General features: G+C 42.1%; 1 protein-coding gene across 2 annotated transcripts in view; it reads right to left on the reverse strand.

Annotated features, from left to right (window-relative positions):
* Window positions 1–10,623: 10,623 nt before the first annotated feature.
* The window catches only part of ASB18 (ankyrin repeat and SOCS box containing 18), a 38,700-nt gene continuing 27,343 nt past the window's right edge, over window positions 10,624–21,980 (reverse strand). For both annotated transcript variants that reach the window (XM_081181249.1, XM_081181248.1), the window contains exons 3-5: window positions 18,393–18,897; window positions 16,687–16,800; window positions 10,624–11,277 (exon numbers count right to left, since the gene is read on the reverse strand). In XM_081181249.1, coding sequence (XP_081037375.1) covers window positions 11,092–11,277; window positions 16,687–16,800; window positions 18,393–18,897 — 805 coding nt within the window. In that variant the 3' untranslated portion in view covers window positions 10,624–11,091. The remainder of the gene's footprint in view (window positions 11,278–16,686; window positions 16,801–18,392; window positions 18,898–21,980) is intronic.

The following is a 21,980-nucleotide window of genomic DNA, read 5'->3' on the forward strand; positions in this document are numbered from 1 at the left end:
CCTCATAAAACTCCAAGAGATATTATCAAAGGCTTTCTCCGCGTCCACAAAGATCAATACTGCTTTAGTGTTTATATTCACCTCCAGCTTTTCCAAAATGTCTATTACATTCCTTACATTGTCCGCTAGGTGTCTTTTAGGGAGAAAGCCTGCTTGGTCTTTATGAATCTTCTCCATCAAAACTCTTTTAAATCTTTTTGCCAAAATGTCTGCAAAAATTTTGTAATCCACATTAAGGAGTGATATCGGGCGGTAGTTCTTAAGTTGGGTCTTTTCAGTCTCTGACTTTGGTATGAGTGAGATATATGCCTCTTTCCACGATTCAGGTGCCCTTTTTCCTTCAAGGATCTCATTACAGACTTCTCTTAATGGTTGAATCAACCATTCCTTCAACGATTTGTAGTATCTAGAAGTCAGTCCATCTGGTCCCGGAGATTTGCCCAGTTGCATATTCTGAATGGCAGCCTCTACCTCTTGTTCTGAGATTCTCTGGTTCAAGTCCATCTTACTTTGCTGAGAGATATTTTGTAATCCATATCTTCCAAGGAATTTGTCTATATCTTCTTCATTTTGCGGGCCTTGGGTGTAAAGTTTTTTGAAGTAACTTAGAAAGCAATTTCTAATTTCATGTTCTTAACCTGAAGTGTTCTTAACCTGAAGCACCACTTTAGCTAATGGGGCCTCCCGCTGCCGCTGCACCGCTGGAGCACAATTTTTGTTCTCATCCTGAAGCAAAGTTCTTAACCTGAAGCACTATTTCTGGGTTAGCGGAGTCTGTAACCTGAAGCGTCTGTAACCTGAGGTACCACTGTACTGAAGGCACCAGGCGAACTTCCCAGGGGACAGCATTCCACAAAGCCACCACAGAGAAGACCAATTCTTGTGCTGCCACCCTCCGGATCTCTTGAGGAGGAGGAACGTGAAGAAGGGCCTCAGAGTCCAGAACAGATTATATGGGGAGAGGTGGTTCTTGAGGTATTGTGGTCCTGAGCTGTTAAAGGCTTTATAGGTCAAAACTAGCACTTTGAATTGGGCCTGGGAAATAATTGGCAGCCAGTGCAGTTGGGCCAGGGTCAGTGTAATATGCTCAAACTGTCTTGCTTCTGTGAGCAACCTGGTCATCGAATTCTGCACCAGCTGAAGTTTCTAAACCATCTTCAGAGGCAGCCCCACATATACTGCATTTCAGTAATCTAACCTAGAGGTTACCAGAGCATAGATGACAGACGTCGGACTGTCCCAAGCTGATGGAAGGCACTCTGCGCCACCGAGGCCACCTGAGCCTCAAGCGACAGCAAAGGATCCAGGAGGACCCCCGTGCTATGTACCTGCTCCTTCAGAGGGAGTGCAGCCCACTGGGAGCAAGCCACCTCCCAGCCTTCTGCTAACAGGGACCCCCCCCCCCACTAACAGGGCCTCCATCTTATCTGGATTGAGTTTCAGTTTGTTGACTCTCATTCAGTCCATTACTGAGGCAAGAAAAGAAAGATGATTTAACCAGAGTTAGTAATAGTAATATGAGGTATTTGTCAACTGATGATTAGGACCAGCAGCATAATTATCTTGAGAAAGAATGAAAAAAATACAGCAGTCATTGCATTTTTGTGAAAGTGGCAGTGATTTGTATGACTTGGCCATCCACTCACTTTCTCTAGATACAGTTTCTTATATGAGTCTCCCCCAACCAGCAGATAAAAACAATCATATTCAAAACGATTAAAAACATAAATATCAGTGCAACACGTTTAATAAATTATGCAACAAAATCAGCATAATCCTGTGTCAGAACAACAGCATTACAGTGGATGTTCGGGTTGCAAACGTGATCCGTGCGGGATGCACATTCACAACTTGCAGCGTTCGCAACCCACAGCGGCGCGTATGCGCACGCACAGGGTTGCAATTCGGCTCTTCTGTGCATGTGCGACTGCCGAAACCCAGAAGTAACCCGTTCCGGTACTTCCGGGTTTCGGCAGGTGCGTAACCCGAAAGAACACAACCTGAAGCAGCTGTAGCCTAAGGTATGACTATATTACAAATGCCTATATTCTGAACAGTTCCCCCTTGAGGGTCTTTGATACTGCACCCCTATGACCCCTATAGGTATATCCTGGGCTTTATAATTTTATTTTCCATTATACATCCTCAGGTTGAACTGGCTGGTTCTTTTGTAATATGTGCAGAATCACTGAAGAGGTCACTAAATAAATATCTGATTGGCCATCTAGACCACTGAGACAAACAATCTGTCGACACCCCTGTACACTTCTCCTGATCCTGAATTTCCATAAAGAGGTGAAGCCTCACCTTGTATTTCATCTCTTGGAATCATTCAACAAGGTTAAGAATGAACCTCTCTCTCTGAACCTCTCTCCTGGAAGGAACTTTGCACATTCTCTGAAACCCAAAACTCCACTCAATCATTTAACATGTAACTAGCTAACTTAGATTCAATGGACCACATTCTCTTAGATTGCCCTTTACACAGCAGACCTCGCCAACTGATGCTGAGCAAAATGTTGGACCTCCGGCCCACGACTCCGAGAAGAAGCCAAATAAGGTTTCTCCCGGCAGATCAGGACAAAGATATTACTGCTTTAGTAGCTTCCTTTTTAGCCACAATTTTACCCGACAGGGTTCCCAACCAACTATCCTTTCGGGAAATAGACAGGGCATAGCAGAATATCCAAATGCACACGACTATAGTGTGACCTTATAACCCTCGATAGCGTCACCCTTGTCTTTTTAATTATTCCAGTTACTTGAAACGTTTTACACTGTGATGCCAATAAAGGTATTTGATTGATTGATTGAATAGATGGTTGTCACACACACACACAGCCTATAAATCTTCAGCACACGGTCCTCTAAAGAAATCTGATGCTGCCAAGGCTGCCCTGAGTCACCCTGTTACTCTGTATTTTGAAGAGAGTGAAACAATACATTGTTTTACTCCCCACTCACTTGCTAAAGCACTGACAGCTCACGAAAGCTTTCTTTGTAATGCCCTGGAGGAGACCATCCCAAAATAATTAGATAATTAAAGGTTCGGGTACTATTTACAAAGCACTACTCTCACACAGTGGGTTATGAAATTTACCCCCAAACTCCTAATCAATGTTCAGTTTAGAGGAAATTCTCTTGGCCTTGGATGAGATTAGAGCACCTAAAAGGAAAATTTGGGAGGAAACTGGGTCAGGGTAGTGGTTGGAAAGCATTCTCAGATGGGATTGTAGAGTAAAAAGAAAATATAGGTGCCACAAGGTAAAATGCTCTGGCGGCAATGCATGCTTATTCAGACTGGATGTAAGTCCCTGTGATACCGTATTTTGCGCCCCATAAGACGCTCCGGCCCGAGGCTGCTGACCATCGCCTGAGCTGCCTCGCCCTTGAAGCACCATTGGCAGGATTGGCAGCAACAGTAGCAGATATGTTCCAAGCTCAAGACTTAGTTTTTTGCTAACTATGCTGTTTTACATGTGCATTTTATATTTAACTTCCTTTAGGAATGTTTGCTTTTGAAGAGTTAAAACAATTTTTTTTCTGTAAATTTTGCTGCATTACATGTGCATTCTGTACATGACCTTTTTTCTAATGGTTTATTTCAAAATCTTTAATAGAATAATTTAGTTCCTGTTAATTATGTTGATTTGAATGTATACTGTGTTCAATGTTCTTTTTATACTGTGTTAGTTTTATGATGTTAGCTTCCCAGAGCCCAGCTCTGACCGGGGAGGGCGGGGTACAAATAAAAAAAATATTTGTATTTATTTATTTATACTTTCTATTTGATTTTTCTTTAAAAAAAGATTTATTCAGAATTGTTTTATTTGATGTTTTAATGTAGGTTGTAAACTGCTTTGAGATTTTTTTCCTTAAAACTATAAAGCAGTATAGAAATGAACTTAATAATACAAACACTAATAATATCCCTATGTGGTGAGGCATCTAGACAGGCCTTCCAGGAAGCAGGAGTGGCACTTGGAGACACTCTGGACCACATTGCACCAAAACCTTGCCTCACGGTTTTCTCTGTGTCCTGCCCTGCCCTCCCCAAAGTACAAGGTAGATGGCCACACGGTTTTCCTTTTATAAATGCATGCGTGCTTTAATTCAGTTCACAGCTGTTTCCCTTCCTCTACAGATTCCTTCGTTGTACCTTAATCAGGCCATAGAACTATGCAATACAGATATGGCAAATATTAAACATATGCGTTTGACCAAACTCATATCTTATTTTTGTGATTGAGGAGGAACATGACTGAAGGCGGCAGTTATATGCATACTTACTTGGGAGTAAACCTCATTTATATAGTGGAGATTTACTTCTTATGCATGTTTACTTTCAGGCTGTATGGTGTTAATCAGGCTGGTTTTTAATTTTGTGAAGCCAAGAAACTCCAAAAACCATGTTCCAATTTGCAGCAAGTGAAGCAATGAAACTACGTAGGATATTATGAAAACTGAGCAAATTTGATGTGCTTAAGTATGAATTGGGCCTAATGCCTATGGTCATCTTCTTAAGTGGCATCTGTATAATGTTGATTTATATCCTGTTAATTAATTTATTGCCACAATAATATAATGGTAATTTGAAGAGTTATATAAATTGGGGTATGCAAAAGATATATGTAGACGAGAATGTGAAGGAACCATTATGCTGCTTGTCAGGGTTATATATGGTGCTATCCACTGATAACAAAATGATGACTAAGAAGCTCTGCAAAATGTTTTTGCGACTGCGATTCATGCAGAATTAAACCAATTCATTTAAAACAGCAATAACCAATTGCCACTATGCTCCAATTAGGAGGTGGGATATCCTAAAGGGTGCTTCCTTCAGGCCTATAATAAGCCCATTTAAAATAACCATTGTATTAAATTTTGAAGATTTCACATCAGTTAAGTATTTAAAAATATGTGGGCATAGAAAGCTGGCATATGCATATACTTCTCACGTGTTTTCCATTAACTAGACTATAGCTACGCCATGTAGATTAATCTCATGTAATACAAGCACATTTCTTCAGTTTTTCTGAAAAGATTAATAATTTGAAAATTTGAGTACAGTCAAGGTAAACAAGGTGGTCAACAAAAAAGAGAAGGGTTGTATTTTTTACAGGTGGGAAAAATGAATTTGTGTGTGCTGTACAGCAAAGAACAGAAAATTCTGTTAATTGTAGCAAATTAAACTTTCAGCAAGTTAATTAAAACTCAGACTAAGAGCCATATTTTGTGAAATAAAAGTATTTTAATGTGATGTACAGCTGCCTGTCTTTCTGTTTTGAATACAAATTAAGTCTGTTAGTTAAAATGTTGGAAGATGGAAGTGTATTTTGAGTGCCCTACAAGGAAGAAGACTTGGTGTTATCATTCTAGAGGAAACCAAGGAAATGCTATTTTAAGTGTAGAAGCCGAGAATTGTGGAGTTGGTGAAGGAACCTGGAATCTCAACCAGAGATGCCGGAATCTCAACTATCCATGACATCCCTTATTTCTGTCTGTGTTTAGGATTTTATTCTAGAAATAATTTGGTTTCCTTTATTTTTAAAATTACTAAGAGCAATTCTGAAGCCATTTTGTTCAGGAATAATATTTAGGGAATGTAATTTTAGCTGGAATAAAACAGAAGCTTTCATCAAACTGGCATCCAGTGCAGCAGAGATGATGGTATTTTGCTTATTCTCAACATTCGGAAGCAGACCTAGAAAATGTGCTTTGCATCATTTTTTCCACATGGTCTGCAATACGGCACAATAATCTGATTTTCCCTTCCCACAGATCTGGAATATTCTGCAATAAATAATTTTGCTGCCAATCTGATGATGAATGGGGAGGCACCAGGGTGGGGAGAAGAATACTGTGAAGAGCTGGGAAAAGACCCCAGAGTTTTATAACCCCGAAATTTCCAAATTGTAACAAATTCTATTTCACAAATCAAGTCTGCTTTTGTAAGTTTTTTTTTTGCAGAGGGGGCAGAGCTGCATATATGAAGTAGGTAGTATGAAAGGAGTTTTCAAATTAAAATTTATTAGGATTACACATTTAAGTTGGGTGGGCTGCATTTGCTTTTGGGGGTCCAAAAAAGGAGCTCTGTGTGGATCTTTAGTATGATAAGGAAGAGTTGTCCTTTTACCTTCTCATCAGTGTGATGTAGGCAACTGCATCCCTTCGTTCTTTGATTGACAGGTCCTGCAGGTCAGTGTGGCTTTTCGGCTTCCTAGGTTGTCTCCTTTGGGGCTCTGGAACAATGCTGAGAATCCATGTGGGACTGCTCCACCTCTTTTCCTTTGTTCTCCTTCCTTTTATGCAGCCCACTATCTTCCTTTCATCTTAAGTGTGTGTGTGTGTGTGTGTGTGTGTGTGTAGCTTGGCTATGCAAAGTTTGTCAACATCTGTGCTATTCATATGGTACCCTCTTTTTTTATTCAGATACACTAGGGTATCTCTAAAGAGGGTCAGAACCCATGTCACATACCGGTAAGTATAGTTGAAATATTTTACCTATGCTAAATATACAGTATAGATGAAAATACAAAAAAAACAACTTTCTATTTTCTTTTCCTGTTTTACAGGGGAAACTTTTAAAACCTCCACTGAAATACAGGGAAATGTTTGCTAAAGAGTCTTCTGCCAGCTTAAAGACTAACTAATTTATTATGGCATAAGTTTCCTTGCACTACAGTCCTTGTCACCAGAGGCAAGAGGTATCGCCTGAGGTATAGGTGTGTGTGCATACACACACACACACACACACACACACGGTTTTGCAGGGTGAAATTGTAAGCAGTGAGGGGACTTCTGGGGTGGCGCCATCGGCAATGGCGGACTCCCTCTGAACTGGAGGGACTAGCTCTGCGTGAAACGGGTCTTTTCCGCTACGGCGAAGCGGGGACCCTGCTAAAAATCACAGGCGGATGAAGCCTGTGACCATGGGACTCGGTGGGCACCCTTAGCGCCCCCCCAACCCGCAAAGGAACCCACTAACGGGCTCCGAAGTGAAGACGGGGAAGTGGCGCGGTGCTGTGAGTCAACTGCTATTTCCATGGAGCGAAGCCGCACAGCCGTTGCCAGAGAGCGCTGCCTTTTTCCTGGGACAATTTGGCTTCTAAAATAAGCACCCGTGAGTACTTAAACTTTGAACAATCGGACTTTAAATAAGGACTTGCGAGAAGAAAGGAATTGGACTTAAAAAATTATTTTAATTTGGTACTGAAACGGGAAGGTCTAAACAGGAAGTCAGCCTTCCGTTTCTTTGTAGACAGAATAAAGCAAAGACAACGTAAACTAGAGCTCAGAAAATCGCTTCTAAAGGATCGGCTTTCATCATTTAAAATTGCTGAACCCCCCTTCGGCAGCAGGAGAAGAAGGGGGATCTTTTTTGGACTGTTTAAACCTGCAGAAGTGAGTTTAAAGTAAAGTAACCTTCCACCGTCCTGATCCTGGAGCGGGGTGTCAGGACTGACGTTTTGAAGCTCATTGACCAGAGACAAACGTTTTTGACAGATAGTTAAAGGAAGAGAAACATAATGATTCCATTGTCTCCTTTCGCACTTTAAAGGAACGAATATTGACAAAATATCTCAAAAAGGATACTTTGTTGCAAGAACAAATAGAAGTTCTCCCCCTAGAGGGAGACTGTGAAACTGTAACTAATTCCAGGGAGCTTGCAGCTGTCTTAGATTACAATCGTGGGAATGGACTTGTGACCTTGTAGGACAATGTATCCAGAGGCTCTGTTGTGTGCTCTCTGTAAAACAAGTGCCCTACTGGAACAGTTAAGTGAGAAGATGGATTTGATGACTAATGCGGCCAGAATTTTTGAACAGGCAGTGGGAAACTATGTGGAGCCCACCCAGGAATTAGATCAGGAGTGTGTCCTGACAGAGCAGATGAGAGAAGAGGATGTTGCTGAATCTTGGGCGCCAGAGATGGAGGGAGCTGCGGCCTTGCAGGAACAAGAGCTTTTGGATTTGACAAATGAACTTGGAAAAAGCCAGATTTGGAAAGATAAAGTTTGGATTGGTTTGGAAATGGGGGGTTGGATAGACCCCCCTATGCAAGGATGTTTGGACTTTCCGAGTCTGGCAATGGGCCGTGAGATGTTTGGAGCTGTGGGGGCTCTTAATTTCGGAGGGATTCTGAAACATCTTCTTAAATACCACATGGAGTTGAGTCTATGGAAAAGGGGCTGATTTGTTGAAAAGGGTCAAAAAAATCACCAAGCTGGAGTTCCCATGAGTGAAAGGAGATTATGAAGAAGAGCTGCGGAAGGGACATGGAAGAGATTTAAGGGCCTCGGATATAAGGTTGCCAGGTTAATGCGCTAGATCGATGAGATAAAAAGGACTGACAAAACCCGGGACCAGGAGGAAGGGACGCTGGATGAAGATTGGATTGTTTTTATTTCTCTTTTTATTACCAGGATTGTTTTATAAAATTGATGAATGTTAGAAAAATGTTGGAATGAAATTACTTGGCTCTAGCAAAAATGTTTAAAGAATTAGGTAAGAATATTATGGTTGTGAGAAGTTGATAAAAATAAGATTTAAGTTTTAAGCTTTTAAGGTTTTCTATAAGATAAGATGAAAATAGATTAAGGTAATGTAATGACAGAATACTATGAAATATGGAAAGGATTTGCTGCATAATTATTAACCAGGATAGAAAAAAAGGGAGGAAGAGGAGGTCAAAGAAAGAAGGTAATGAGAGTTGAGGAATTGAGAATGATGGATTTATTTTTGTCTGTTTGCGGTGTATTTTTGTTTTTTGAATTTGTATTGTTTGAGGTGGTTTGTTTTTCTTTGTTTTTTCTTTTTTCTTTCTCTGCTTTGTTTTTTCTTTGTAATTTCAAAATTTTTCAATAAATATCATTTAAAAAAAATTGTAAGCAGTGAGTTAAGAGGAAAATGAGATGCTGCAAAGTACAGACAGTGATAATTATGGGTTAGGTCCAGTTATGTCTATCCACTTGCACAAAAGGAATACTGTACTGCTAGTACAACAGAACTACTGGTTTCTCCCCTCAAGAGCCTGGACCCTCCAAATCTGTCCAGAGGGCTCCCATTCCTCTGGAACAAATTTGGGGGGATGGAGGGAGTATGGAGAAGCCCCATTGTACTAGCAGATGCCACCTTACCCTACACTGGATTAACCATGGTAATTCACAAAACAGTTGTCGATAGCACATACCTCATAGCATTGGTAAGCCAATTAACACATATGAACACCCAAGAGCCTTTATCTCAGTTCATTCCACAAGTGATAGCATTGAACTACTTGGAGTATTTTATTTCAGTGTTTTCATATTGTAGTCTCTTAGGAACAATCAATCTGATGTTGAACGAAACTCCTGAGCAGTTCTCATAGAAAAAGGCAGTTATTAAGACACCCTGGAAACAAAGAATGTTTGCAGCCCTTGAAAGACCAATACTCTGAATTAGTTCAGAAAGCAAACTGGCTATTCGGCCTATTGAAGATATTTGGCAGCGAGCCAACATGACAGTGATATGGAATTGAGGACTGGAGAGATGATTCTGTGATATGGCAGTGGACAAAGCCGTATTGTAATTTTTGAATAAACATGTATATAAATAAGTAAATATAAAAAAGGAAGCAAATTGGCAACCAGTGCTAATGGGGACTTTTCCTTGGATGTCATGCTAGCAGTGGTGGTGGTGATGGGATCTTGGAATCTGGTGTCCTCTCCTAGAATATAAGCACTTGCCATTTAGTTATTAGTTTATTCTCTGCCCTTCTTTGCTTCTAAACAGCACAGCCCCCCATTTCAGCTTTGGAACTCCTGAGCCTGACTCAGACATTTCCTCCCTCCCTGGCTTGCTGCTGGAGCTTTCAGCCCAATATGCTGCCTGCTTAGGTTTCATGAAGGGATGCGGGTGGCGCTGTGGGTTAAACCACAGAGCCTGAGACTTGCAGATCAGAGGGTCGGCGGTTCGAATCCCCACGATGGGGTGAGCCAACCTAGCAGTTCGAAAGCACATCAAAGTGCAAGTAGATAAATAGGTACCACTCCAGCGGGAAGGTAAACGGTGTTTCTGTGTGCTGCTCTGGTTCGCCAGAGGTGGCTTAGTCATGCTGGCCACATGACCCGGAAGCTGTACGCCGGCTCCCTCAGCCTGTAAAGCGAGGTGAGCGCCGCAACCCCAGAGTTGGTCACAACTGGACCTAATGGTCAGGGGTCCCTTTACCTTTAGGTTTCATGTGCATTTTGCACAGGATTTCATCAGCTAAGTTTTACTCAGAGTAGGCCTATTGAAATTAACAGACCTAATTTAGCCATGCTCATTAATTTCAACCGTTCAACTCCAAGTAGTACTTAGTTGAATATCACCACATGACCCGCGCTCTGTATAGAGGACACAGGCAGAATTATTTGGGAAGCAGCGAGAGAGAGGTGGAAAAATAACAGAGGTCTTTGGAGAGGCAGTGCTTTGGGACTCTCCTAGCTGCTGCTTTCAGCTTTTGGGAAGTCAGGAGGCTGTTTTGAAACCAGGATTCCATTTGCACTCCTTTGGTTAAAAAAAACACCACAGTAATAAACAGAGATGCTTATTTCTAAATTACATTTTTTAAATTAAAGATTATGACAACATTGCCATTACAAGCTGTTCCTTCACATTTTATTAGCTCTTTATCAATAGTTTGTTAATTCGGAATTCAGTCATCAATTACTATTATTTTGGAAAAGAAAAACATTATTAAAAAAAATGACATTTTACTAGAGTTCAGCACTTGAGTATGAAATTTTATTTACCTAAGTGTTCCAAAGCCTCTATTCTTGTTACTATGTATTATTTGTGCTATTTATATTGTATTAACAGATCACTAAAATCTGTGAGGCCACAAACAAAACTGCATCAAAAGATTTCCAAAGTACATTTTTACAGAAATGGTATACAAATAAAAGCTTCAAGTCATTGTAATAATCTATTGTTTTATTAATGTAAACCCCTGAAAACACTTATTTGTTAGAAAACAGGAAAAACCTTTACTGTATTCATAAGCAATTCATTTATCATGCGCCAATGAGGACCAAGATATGATGAGATTTGGTGGCTTGGGACAAGATATTCAAAGCAAGACTCCCTCAGGTTGTAACAGTAGATAATTTTGTAGTGGTTTGGGAACAGGCAGTAAAGGGATGAGAAAATGGCACCTACTGCCAAATTTTCTCCTGATGGCACAGCGGCACAAATGTTGCAGACACCGGACCTTGTACATCTGATTCTGGAAGGACTCATAGAAAGATAGATGCCTCTGAAAGAGAAAGAACAGTTTGCAAGGTGTGACCACCTGAAATTTATTTACTTACTTACTTACTTACTTACTTACTTATTTACTTATTTATTTATTTATTTATTTATTTATGGCGCTGTGGGTTAAACCACAGAGCCTAGGACTTGCCGATCAGAAGGTCGGCGGTTCGAATCCCCGTGACGGGGTGAGCTCCCGTTGCTCGGTCCCTGCTCCTGCCAACCTAGCAGTTCGAAAGCATATCAAAGTGCAAGTAGATAAATAGGTCAGGGGTCCCTTTACCCTTTACCTTTATACTGCTCTGCATCCAAAGATCACGGGGTGGTACACGGCATAAAAATTCGAAATGAGAAGGCAAAATTCATAATAAAACAAAAACAAAGACAAACCAGTAACCCCCCTCTCACAAACACATTTAAAAGGCCATAAAATATTAATCAGCCAAAGGCTTGGTTGAAGATAAACATTTTCCCCTGGTGTCTAAAAGTATATACAGTGATACCTCAGGTTAAGTACTTAATTCGTTCCGGAGGTCTGTTCTTAACCTGAAACTGTTCTTAACCTGAAGCACCACTTTAGCTAATGGGGCCTCCTGCTGCCGCTGCACCGCTGGAGCACAATTTTTGTTCTCATCCTGAAGCAAAGTTCTTAACCTGAAGCACTATTTCTGGGTTAGTGGAGTCTGTAACCTGAAGCGTCTGTAACCTGAGGTACCACTGTAATGAAGGCACCAGGCGAACTTCCCAGGGGAGAGCATTCCACAAATGAGGAGCCACCACAGAGAAGACCAATTCTTGTGCTGCCACCCTCCGGATCTCTTGAGGAGGAGGAACATGAAGAAGGGCCTCAGAGTCCAGAACAGATTACATGGGGAGAGGTGGTTCTTGAGGTATTGTGGTCCTGAGCTGTTAAAGGCTTTATAGGTCAAAACTAGCACTTTGAATTGGGCCTGGGAAATAATTGGCAGCCAGTGCAGTTGGGCCAGGGTCAGTGTGATCTGCTCAAACTGTCTTGCTTCTGTGAGCAACCTGGTCATCGAATTCTGCACCAGCTGAAGTTTCTAAACCATCTTCAGAGGCAGCCCCACATATACTGCATTTCAGTAATCTAACCTAGAGGTTACCAGAGCATAGATGACAGATGTCGGACTGTCCCTGTCCAAATAGGGGCGCAGCCCAAGCTGATGGAAGGCACTCTGCGCCACCGAGGCCACCTGAGCCTCAAGCGACAGCAAAGGATCCAGGAGGACCCCCGTGCTATGTACCTGCTCCTTCAGAGGGAGTGCAGCCCACTGGGAGCAAGCCACCTCCCAGCCTTCTGCTAACGGGGACCCCCCCCTCACTAACAGGGCCTACATCTTATCTGGATTGAGTTTCAGTTTGTTGACTCTCATCCAGTCCATTACTGAGGCAAGAAAAAAAAGATGATTTAACCAGAGTTAGTAATAGTAATATGAGGTATTTGTCAACTGATGATTAGGACCAGCAGCATAATTATCTTGAGAAAGAATGAAAAAAATACAGCAGTCATCGCATTTTTGTGAAAGTGGCAGTGATTTGTATGACTTGGCCATCCACTCACTTTCTCTAGATACAGTTTCTTATATGAGTCTCCCCCAACCAGCAGATAAAAACAATCATATTCAAAACGATTAAAAACATAAATCTCAGTGCAACACGTTTAATAAATTATGCAACAAAATCAGCATAATCCTGTGACAGAACAACAACATATTTACCTATACAGTGGATGCTCGGGTTGTGAACGTGATCCGTGCAGGATGCACATTTGTAACCCACAGCTGCGCGTATGCGCACACGCAGGGTTGCAATTCGGCGCTTCTGCGTATGCACAAAGCGTGACCACCGAAACCCATTCCGGTACTTCTGGGTTTCGGCGGGTGCATAACCCGAAAAACGCAACCTGTAACCTGAGATATGACTGTATTTCCAATGCTTATATTCTGAACAGTTCCCTCTTGAGGGTCTTTGATACTGCACCCCTATGAGCCCTATAGGTATATCCTGGGCTTTATAATTTTATTTTCCATTATACATCCTCAGGTTGAACTGGCTAGTCCTTTTGTAATATAAGTGCAGAATCACGGAAGAGGTCACAAAATAAATATCTAATTGGCCATCTAGACCACTGAGACAAACAATCTGTCTCCACCCAGGGGTACACTTCTCCTGATGCTGAATTTCCATAAAGAGGTGAAGCCTCACCTCGTATTTCATCTCTTGGAATCATTCAACAAGGTTAACCTCTCTCAATGGACCACATTCTCTTAGATTGCCCTTTACACAGCAGACCTCGCCCAACTGATGCTGAGCAAAATGTTGCACCTCCGGCCCACAACTCCGAGAAGAAGCCAAATAAGGTTTTTCCCGGCAGATCAGGACAAAGATATTACTGCTTTAGTAGCTTCCTTTTTAGCCACAATTTTACCCGACAGGGTTCCCAACCAACTATCCTTTCGGGAAATAGACAGGGCATAGCAGAATATCCAAATGCACACGACTATAGTGTGACCTTATAACCCTCGATAGCTTCACCCTTGTCTTTTTAATTATTCCAGTTACTTGAAACATTTTACACTGTGATGCCAATAAAGGTATTTGATTGATTGATTGATTGATTGATTGATTGATTGAATAGATGGTTGTCACACACACACACACACACACAGCCTATAAATCTCCAGCACAAAGTCCTCTAAAGAAATCTGATGCTGCCAAGGCTGCCCTGAGTCATCCTGTTACTCTGTATTTTGAAGAGAGTGAAACCATACATTGTTTTACTCCCCACTCACTTGCTAAAGCACTGACAGCTCAGGAAAGCTTCCTTTGTAATGCCCTGGAGGAGACCATCCCAAAATAATTAGATAATTAAAGGTTCAGGTGCTATTTACAAAGCACTACTCTCACACAGTGGATTATGAAATTTACCCCCAAACTCCTAATCAATGTTCAGTTTAGAGGAAATTCTCTTGGCCTTGGATGAGATTAGAGCACCTAAAAGGAAAATTTGGGAGGAAACTGGGTCAGGGTAGTGGTTGGAAAGCATTCTCAGATGGGATTGTAGAGTAAAAAGAAAATATAGGTGCCACAAGGTAAAATGCTCTGGCGGCAATGCATGCTTATTCAGACTGGATGTAAGTCCCTGTGATAAGTGTATTTAGGATTACAGCCTTTGAACACAAGAGTGGAATGTTTCAGAAAAGCAGAGAGCTCCATAAACAGTTTAAAAATGTGAGTGAGAGGAGCCAAGAGGAGACCAGCAACTTTCTCTTCTTCTTCCATACAGGTAAAGGTAAAGGACCCCTGGATGGTTAAGTCCTCAGGCAGGAAAGATTAATCCAGAGGAGAAGACGACTATGCAATTCCTTTAAGCTGCTTGAAGGGACCCATTCCTTGGGGGATGACCAGTGATCCTCTTGGGCTAAGGATGCCTCTATCAGGGGCTGGAGGGATACTAGTAGTGGGTGATTTGATCATTAGGATCAAGGAGAGCTGGTTGTGTGGTGGGCTGGCAGACTGCAGGGTGATGTTGCTCATCATAAGGGACGTGGGTGGTGCTGTGGTCTAAACAACTGAACCTTCTGGGCATGCTGATGGGAAGATTGGTAGTTCAAATCCACGTGATGGGGTGAGCTCCCATTGCTCCGTCCCAGCTCCTGCCAACCTAGCTGTACAAAAGTGTGCTCTGGCACTTGTTATGGTATTCTGTGCTCCAGAAGCAGTTTAGTCCTGCTGGCCACATGGCCTGGAAAAGCTGTCTGTGGACAAATGCTGGCTCCCTTGGCCTGAAAGTAGAGATGAGTCAAATTTGAGTGGACTTAACCGTCCAGGGGTCCTTTACCTTCACCCTTTACCTTGCTCATCATCTAGATGAGGCCCTACAAAGCAGCTGTTTTCTGAGATTTTCTTTACTGTCTTTATTTCTTCAATTGATATCCCACCTTTTTATCCAGGGAGCTCAAGGTGGCATGCATGGTGCTCTGCTCTCGTTTTACCCTCACAGCAACCCTGCGAGGTAGGAAAGGCTGCAAGGTAGTGCCTGGCCCAAGGTCCCCCAGTGAGCTTCATGGCTGAGTGGGGATTTGAACCCTGATCTCCTGGGGCCAGCACACTAACCACTACACCACACTGTCTCCCGCCAGTCCAAATACCACCCGTTCCACATGTAGGGTTATCTAGACAGGTACAGGTATGTGTCAATGGTGGTGTTGGGAAGAGGGATCTGGATTTGTTAGGTACTGGGGAACATTTTGGGAGGAGCCAGGCCTGTTCAGAAGAGAGAGACTCCACTTGAACTGGGATGGAACCAGGCAGCTGGCACTATGGCTTCCAGGAAGGGCGCAGCCCCTGGCACAGCACTTTTTAAAAAATATCTGGCTTGCTTGTTCTTTCCATAGAGTTCAAAACAAGATTCTCCAGTTATGGAGTTCTGTCCATAGAGAAGCTAACTTGTTACCAACATTACTATATGTGGGGCACCTGGTATTTTTTTGGTAACATTTCTCCCAGCCTTCTTAATGTATTATTATTTCAATACGTTGTAATTTATTATATTCCATGTGTATTTTTCTGTTTTGCCATGTTTTTGTAATTGCCCTGGCAGCACTGCTAAATGGCGGTATATAAACCATGTAAACAGACAAATAAATAACAATTAACAACATTGCACACATCCTAGACAAAACAGCACAAAAGAATTGGTCTTATTTTGGCAACACAAGTAGCTATCACAACTCAATGGAAAACAGCCCAGAATCTTACACTGGATTCTTGGTACAGTTACTGCTCACTCTGCAATATAAGTATAATGGAGAAAGTTACACTTAATTTAAGATTTTGACAAGAAATAGAATCTCCAAAATCGAAAGTTTCTTTTATGACATATGCAGCAGAACCATCATTCCTCAAACTCGGCCCTCCAGATGTTTTTGGCCTACAACTCCCATGATCCCTAGCTAGCAGGACCAGTGGTCAGGGATGATGGGAATTGTAGTCTTAAAACATCTGGAGGGCCGAGTTTGAGGAAGCCTGTTCAAGGCAATGCTCATCACAAGCCTGGAAAATCTGAAACTATGCTTTATAATCTGATAATGTTGATAAGCCTTTACTTGGGTGTTGTTATTTTAACAACATATGCAACTATAATCATTCTGTGTGCCTATTTTATAGTGTCCCCCCCTTTTCACTTTTGTCTATTGTTATAATTGGTTCTCTCTGTTTTATATACATTATGAAATGAAATAATAATAATAAACTTTATTTTAAAAGAAGTTTTATGGCTGTAGTGGGACACATGTTAATCTGATTATGCTTTACTCCATTTGCTAAAGTTGCAAAATCAAACCCAGATTAGATAAACAAATATAAGCAACACAATTTGTATAGCTGTTACCTGAAATTCTTCATTTGGGATGACTTCCAGCCATTTTTCAGAGATGGGAAGATGAGGGTAAGAATTATAAAGGATTTCGATAATCTCTGGCACAGAAGCACAAGATTTCAGTACCTAGTGGAGGAAAAATCATCGCAGTAAATACAGAGATCGAGAGAGAGGGGGAGAGGGAGGGAGAGGGAAAGGTATGGGTCAAGCACTGTGACTGCTGCAGGTCAATGGTATTTGTACATTGACTCCCAGTATGTGGCCAGTCCTTCATGAGAAGTAGCTGCTGCCATGGTCAAACTAGATTATTTTGCAAGCCACTAAAAATCCCAGTTTATGTCTTCCTTATTCTCAACCTGAAATTTGAGTTATGGAGAGTTTGGGTGTTTTTTGTATTTTTGTAGAGGGAAATAAGGAAATTGTTAATTTTGCTCAAGATGTGAACTGCACATATTTCAATCAAATAGGGTTGTTTAAACTATTTAAATAGTTCTTACAAAGCAAGGCAAATCTACAGATGCTTCACAGTTCCTACATTACCTGTATAGACTTTAACAAGCTGGGCTGACCTCCTTTGGATCAGAGATTCCCAAATCATTAAAAGAGTTATTATGACAGCCCTTGAAGGGGCTGGAGTCATAGCCTTGAAGAGTTAATTCACTCATTTTTAACTTAGAAACACAGGTTAGGGATTGAGAATGTGAGCATCCAGCGCTGTGCCCATTAGGATTAGAAGAGCAAGATGCAAACTCTCAAGACTGACGTGATGCCAGTTAGTGAAAGCTTGGTAGATTAAACCTGCTACTTTCTGGAACCTGTTTGAATTGGTTCACCTTGGTTTCTTTCACCTAGTTTTTATGGTATAAGCGAGTTTCATTTCAAATATATGAAAAACAAGCTAACTCTGATATTCTAACTCAAAATGGTGGAATCTTCCTGCGATAACTTTTGAAACCAGGAAAGCACTTTTGATGATAAACACTGATGATTATTACAGTTTTGCACCAAAAACTTCTCCAATTCCCTTTGAATGACCATGCCTGGCAATTCTTGCAAAGGTGGGTCTGCTTGCACAGGTCAGCATCCTGCATAGAGGAAAGCTGCCTGTTGGCTGGAAAAGGCTCTGATGGCTCGACTGCCGTTTTTACATTCCCTCCCCAATATGGTGAGAATAACTCCCCAGCTGCTGAGTGTGTGTAAAAGAGCCTGCATCTAGTCAGCAGACCAACGAAGGGTGTAATCCACTGGGTTAACAATCCATCCAATCCAGGAATGGCTGCAGATGGGTCTTCTACAAGCTCTGCTTCCTGAAGGGGAGTTGCAGAATTTCAAAGCTGAAGGAAAGGCACCAATAAACACAAAGACAGTTCCTTACTGTTATGTACTGAGTTGAATAGGATCCAAAATGCAGCAGTCTGATTGGTCCTAGAACAATAGGATTCAGAATGCAGCAGTCTGATTGGTCCTAGAACAATAGGATCCAGAATGCAACAGTCTGATTGGCCCACAGAAGCCACCCAATCCAGCTCCAGGTGGAAGGGAATTCGCAACCTGATTGGCCTACAGGAGAATCTGGGAATTAGCCAATCACGTGGGGCCCATTGTGTAAATAATGTATATAAAGCAGACATTCTGGGGGAACTTCCATTCCTCCTCACCACTATGAGCTGAATAAAGAGCATGAAATCCACTTTCGACTCCGAGTATATTTCACTTACCTTGACGAAAGCTGTGGGCCACAGTTTTTGAGAGCCGTGGTTTATCAGGGTCTGTACTGTGAGATGGGGCCTCTGCTCTTGCTTGAAAGCTGCAGTCTGCAGGACACAGGACATTGGATATGCCCCATTGTAATCGATGGCGTTGACATCGGCTTTCCTCTGCAGCAGGAGCTCAACCAAGCTGTGATGAGCGTTTCCGCAGGCTTTATGAAGCGGAGTCTTCACTTCTTCATCCACAGTGTTGACTTCTGCTCCATATTCCAGCAGCAGCTGACATACTTGCAAGTAGCTCTGCTGGCTCTCCCTGTTTTTTGCTTCTCTGCAAGCCACACTGAGTGCGGTCTCCTCCTGGCTGTTCTTCTGGTCCACAAGAGCACCGCACCGCAGGTACAGGAGTGTGTGGTCGGGAAGACCATGCTTAGCTGCTACGTGAAGAGGGGTTTCTTGGGATTCCTCACTTGGCTGGTTTACCAGGGCACCAAAAGTCACCAAAGCTTTAGCACACCTACAAAACAGGAATTTTATTTATTTATTTTTTTAAATTATGAGCTACCATTCAAAATTCATTATTTTCCCATGGTGTCTTACAGCATTAAAAACAATTTAAAGCCATATAAAATACAAACAAGCCTATGCAGAATGTTGACATGCATTTTAATCTCCTTTTGCTTACAGTGGATTTTAGTTATCTTTTACCTGCTTTAATGTGAATTTTTTAAGGTTCTTTTTTTGTAAACTGCTTGGAGGTTTTACTACCATCAAGCAGTATATAAATGTGAAATAAATAATATCAGCAGGGCATGCTGTGCCTGAAAATGTCAAAAAACACTTCTGCATATTAAGATGTTGCAAAAACAATACATAGACACCTCCCCAGAGTGCTATGTAGACTACTTTGTTCCTCTTTGATTTGGGGGTGAGGGATCTATGTGTTTAGCCTTCTCTTCAAACAAAGGCAATCCTGAAAGGCAACGCTCTTTACCCATGTGTTAATTTTAGCCCCAACAACTTACGACACCAAGAACACAAAGCCACAAAGCGACTCTGTCCCCTGACCCTCCACGTGTGTGATCAAGGAGTCAGAGCAGCTCTGTACTTTCTCATTGTTACCAGATAAATAAACGTCCTGTAACTGCACAGTACATGACCTGAGCGGCTGTGGAACATGTACAGGCGCGAGGAAGCATTACAAATGAAGCACAAGTTATTTCAACCGAGGGGGAGGGAATCCTCGTAGATTCATAATGGCAGTGAACTGGCAGGCAAAGGCCGGGAGAGTCACACGACCAGCACCGGGACTGACAAGACGCGTTTGCCTCTAGTTTTGAGGAATGTGTTGTTTGAATGGGAAGGGCCCACAGATCAGTGGCAGGGCGCATGTCTTGCACATGGAAGGACCACGTTCTCCAGTAGGAAAGGCCTCTGTCCAAGGTGGGTCTTTGGCAGTTACATTAGACATGGCTAGGCAAAGTGGACCAGCCGTCTGACTCGGGGTGAGGCAGCTTCATGTGTTCTGGGTGCAAGAGGTTCTGGAGCTGAAATCATTTCAGTAATTCATCCCTGCATTGCTCCTCCCACCAACCGGCATCATGTGTTCTAGAGTTCCAGAATGTCTGCATAGGGCTTTCATCTTCTAGAAATGCAAATATGGTGTTAAACTGAGTCCTCAACAATGGGAAGCGTGTGTGTGTGTGTGTGTGTGTGTGTGCGCGCGCATACACCCCTTTTAAAATTTGGAATCAAATTTTAGTAGTTACTTCTTTTGGCAAATGCCCACATGCAGGGAGTTTATTCATTATTTCTTTATGGAATGCTGTGGTGGAATAACTCTTCAATTTATTAACATATCACATCAGGTCATGGGTGTAGCCGGGGGGGGGGTGGGAGTGGGGGGAGGGAGAGGCATCAAGAAAAAACAATAAAAATACATAGTTAACTGAGGTTCTGCCCCCAACTAAGAAAACACCTGCCCACCCCCCAAAAAAATTCCTGGCAACGCCCTGCATCAGGTGCAAAGCTCTAATGCCAATGGCTAATACAATAGTAAATACCTATCCACTCTCTGTTTTGATAAATACAAAGAGAAATGAATGACCTTTGTGGATTAACAAAAAGGGTTAGAGACATGGGCATAGCCAGGATTTATGTGCCCCCCCCCAAAAATTATGGGGGCAGAACCCAGCTATCAGTCATGCAGTTGGTGGGTCAGTTAGTTAAGAATTTTTATTTATTTACAGTCGTACCTTGGAAGTCGAACAGAATCTGTTCCAGAAGTCTATTCGAATTCCAAAATGTTCACAAACCAAAGTGCAGCTTCTGATTAGCTGCAGGAAACTCCTGCAGCCAATCGGAAGCTGTGGAAGTCCCGTCGGACGTTTGGCTTCCAAAAATAGTTCTCAAACCGAAACAGTCACTTCCAGGTTTGCGCCGTTCAGGAGCCAAAACATTCGAGAACTAAGCTGTTCGAAAACCAAGGTACGACTGTACTTGATTATGGGGGGGCCTCCTCTGCCCCCCTGGCTATGACATTTGCAGAGATTTCTTTACGTAGTTCCCATTTGCTTGAAGGATCGGGTTAGCTAGCACATAACTAGCAGCAATCAGCGAGCCACTTTGTGAGAACTATTTCCATTCTTGTGCCATGGTCTCCCAGCTCCCTGTTGCCAGTCACATGCTCATGCAGGCATCAGACAGACAGACCCTAGTAGATAAAGCCCCCCACCCCACGTTTCTCCCATAACTTATCTGCAGGTGAAATAAGAAACTAATCAGAGATCCATGCATGTACTTGGAATTGACCGATAGTATGAGTACACTATATTTTTGCAACCTGCCCTGGGACCATTTGGTAAAATTTGGTATATTAGTGCAACCAACCAATCAATGTATACATACATACGTACATACATGAAAATTGCCTAAAATCTGTTCTGGGTTTAGGAGTCCTTTTGTAGAAGCTGGGGGCTGGGCTGACAGATATACATCAATTTTTCTGTAGTATGGGGTCCCCTCCTTTATGAATGCCTCATTCCTAAACATATTTACTTGGAAGGAAGTTCTACTTACCAGTGGAATTTATTTCTGAGCAAGCATGCACAGATCTGAATCACTTCCAAAGCATTAAGGCAGTAGAATGTGACAAAGCTTTGAACAATGATGTGGGACACCTTCTGTCTTCACAATATTATTTTACATTCGCTGCTTAAAATACCTTCTGACAAACAGAAGAGGCTTAGAGATAAAACAGTCCACAGCAATGTTTTTAGTGCAAGTAAATTAATGTGATAAGCTAGTCTAAATGAATCAAAATGACTGTTGCTTTGCTTTGAGATGTTGACATTGCTACTCATGAAATGGTTGGCACAGTCACACAGCAAGGTCAAATCTTCCAGCAGGTGGAAGAAGAGCTGGCAACAAAGCCCCTCCAAGGAGCCTTTCCAATCCTCTTACCTAACCCAAAGATTTTGTAAAGGTGAGGAACACTGGCAAAGGGAGGGGCATCATTTACACATAACTGACTAGGGTGTAGTCTTAATGACAGGCATATAAGAGATTGCATGGTACCTTTCAAGATAATCTGATGCAGGA

This window comes from Podarcis bocagei (assembly GCF_964188305.1).
Source record: "Podarcis bocagei genome assembly, chromosome: 1".
NCBI lineage: Eukaryota > Metazoa > Chordata > Lepidosauria > Squamata > Lacertidae > Podarcis > Podarcis bocagei.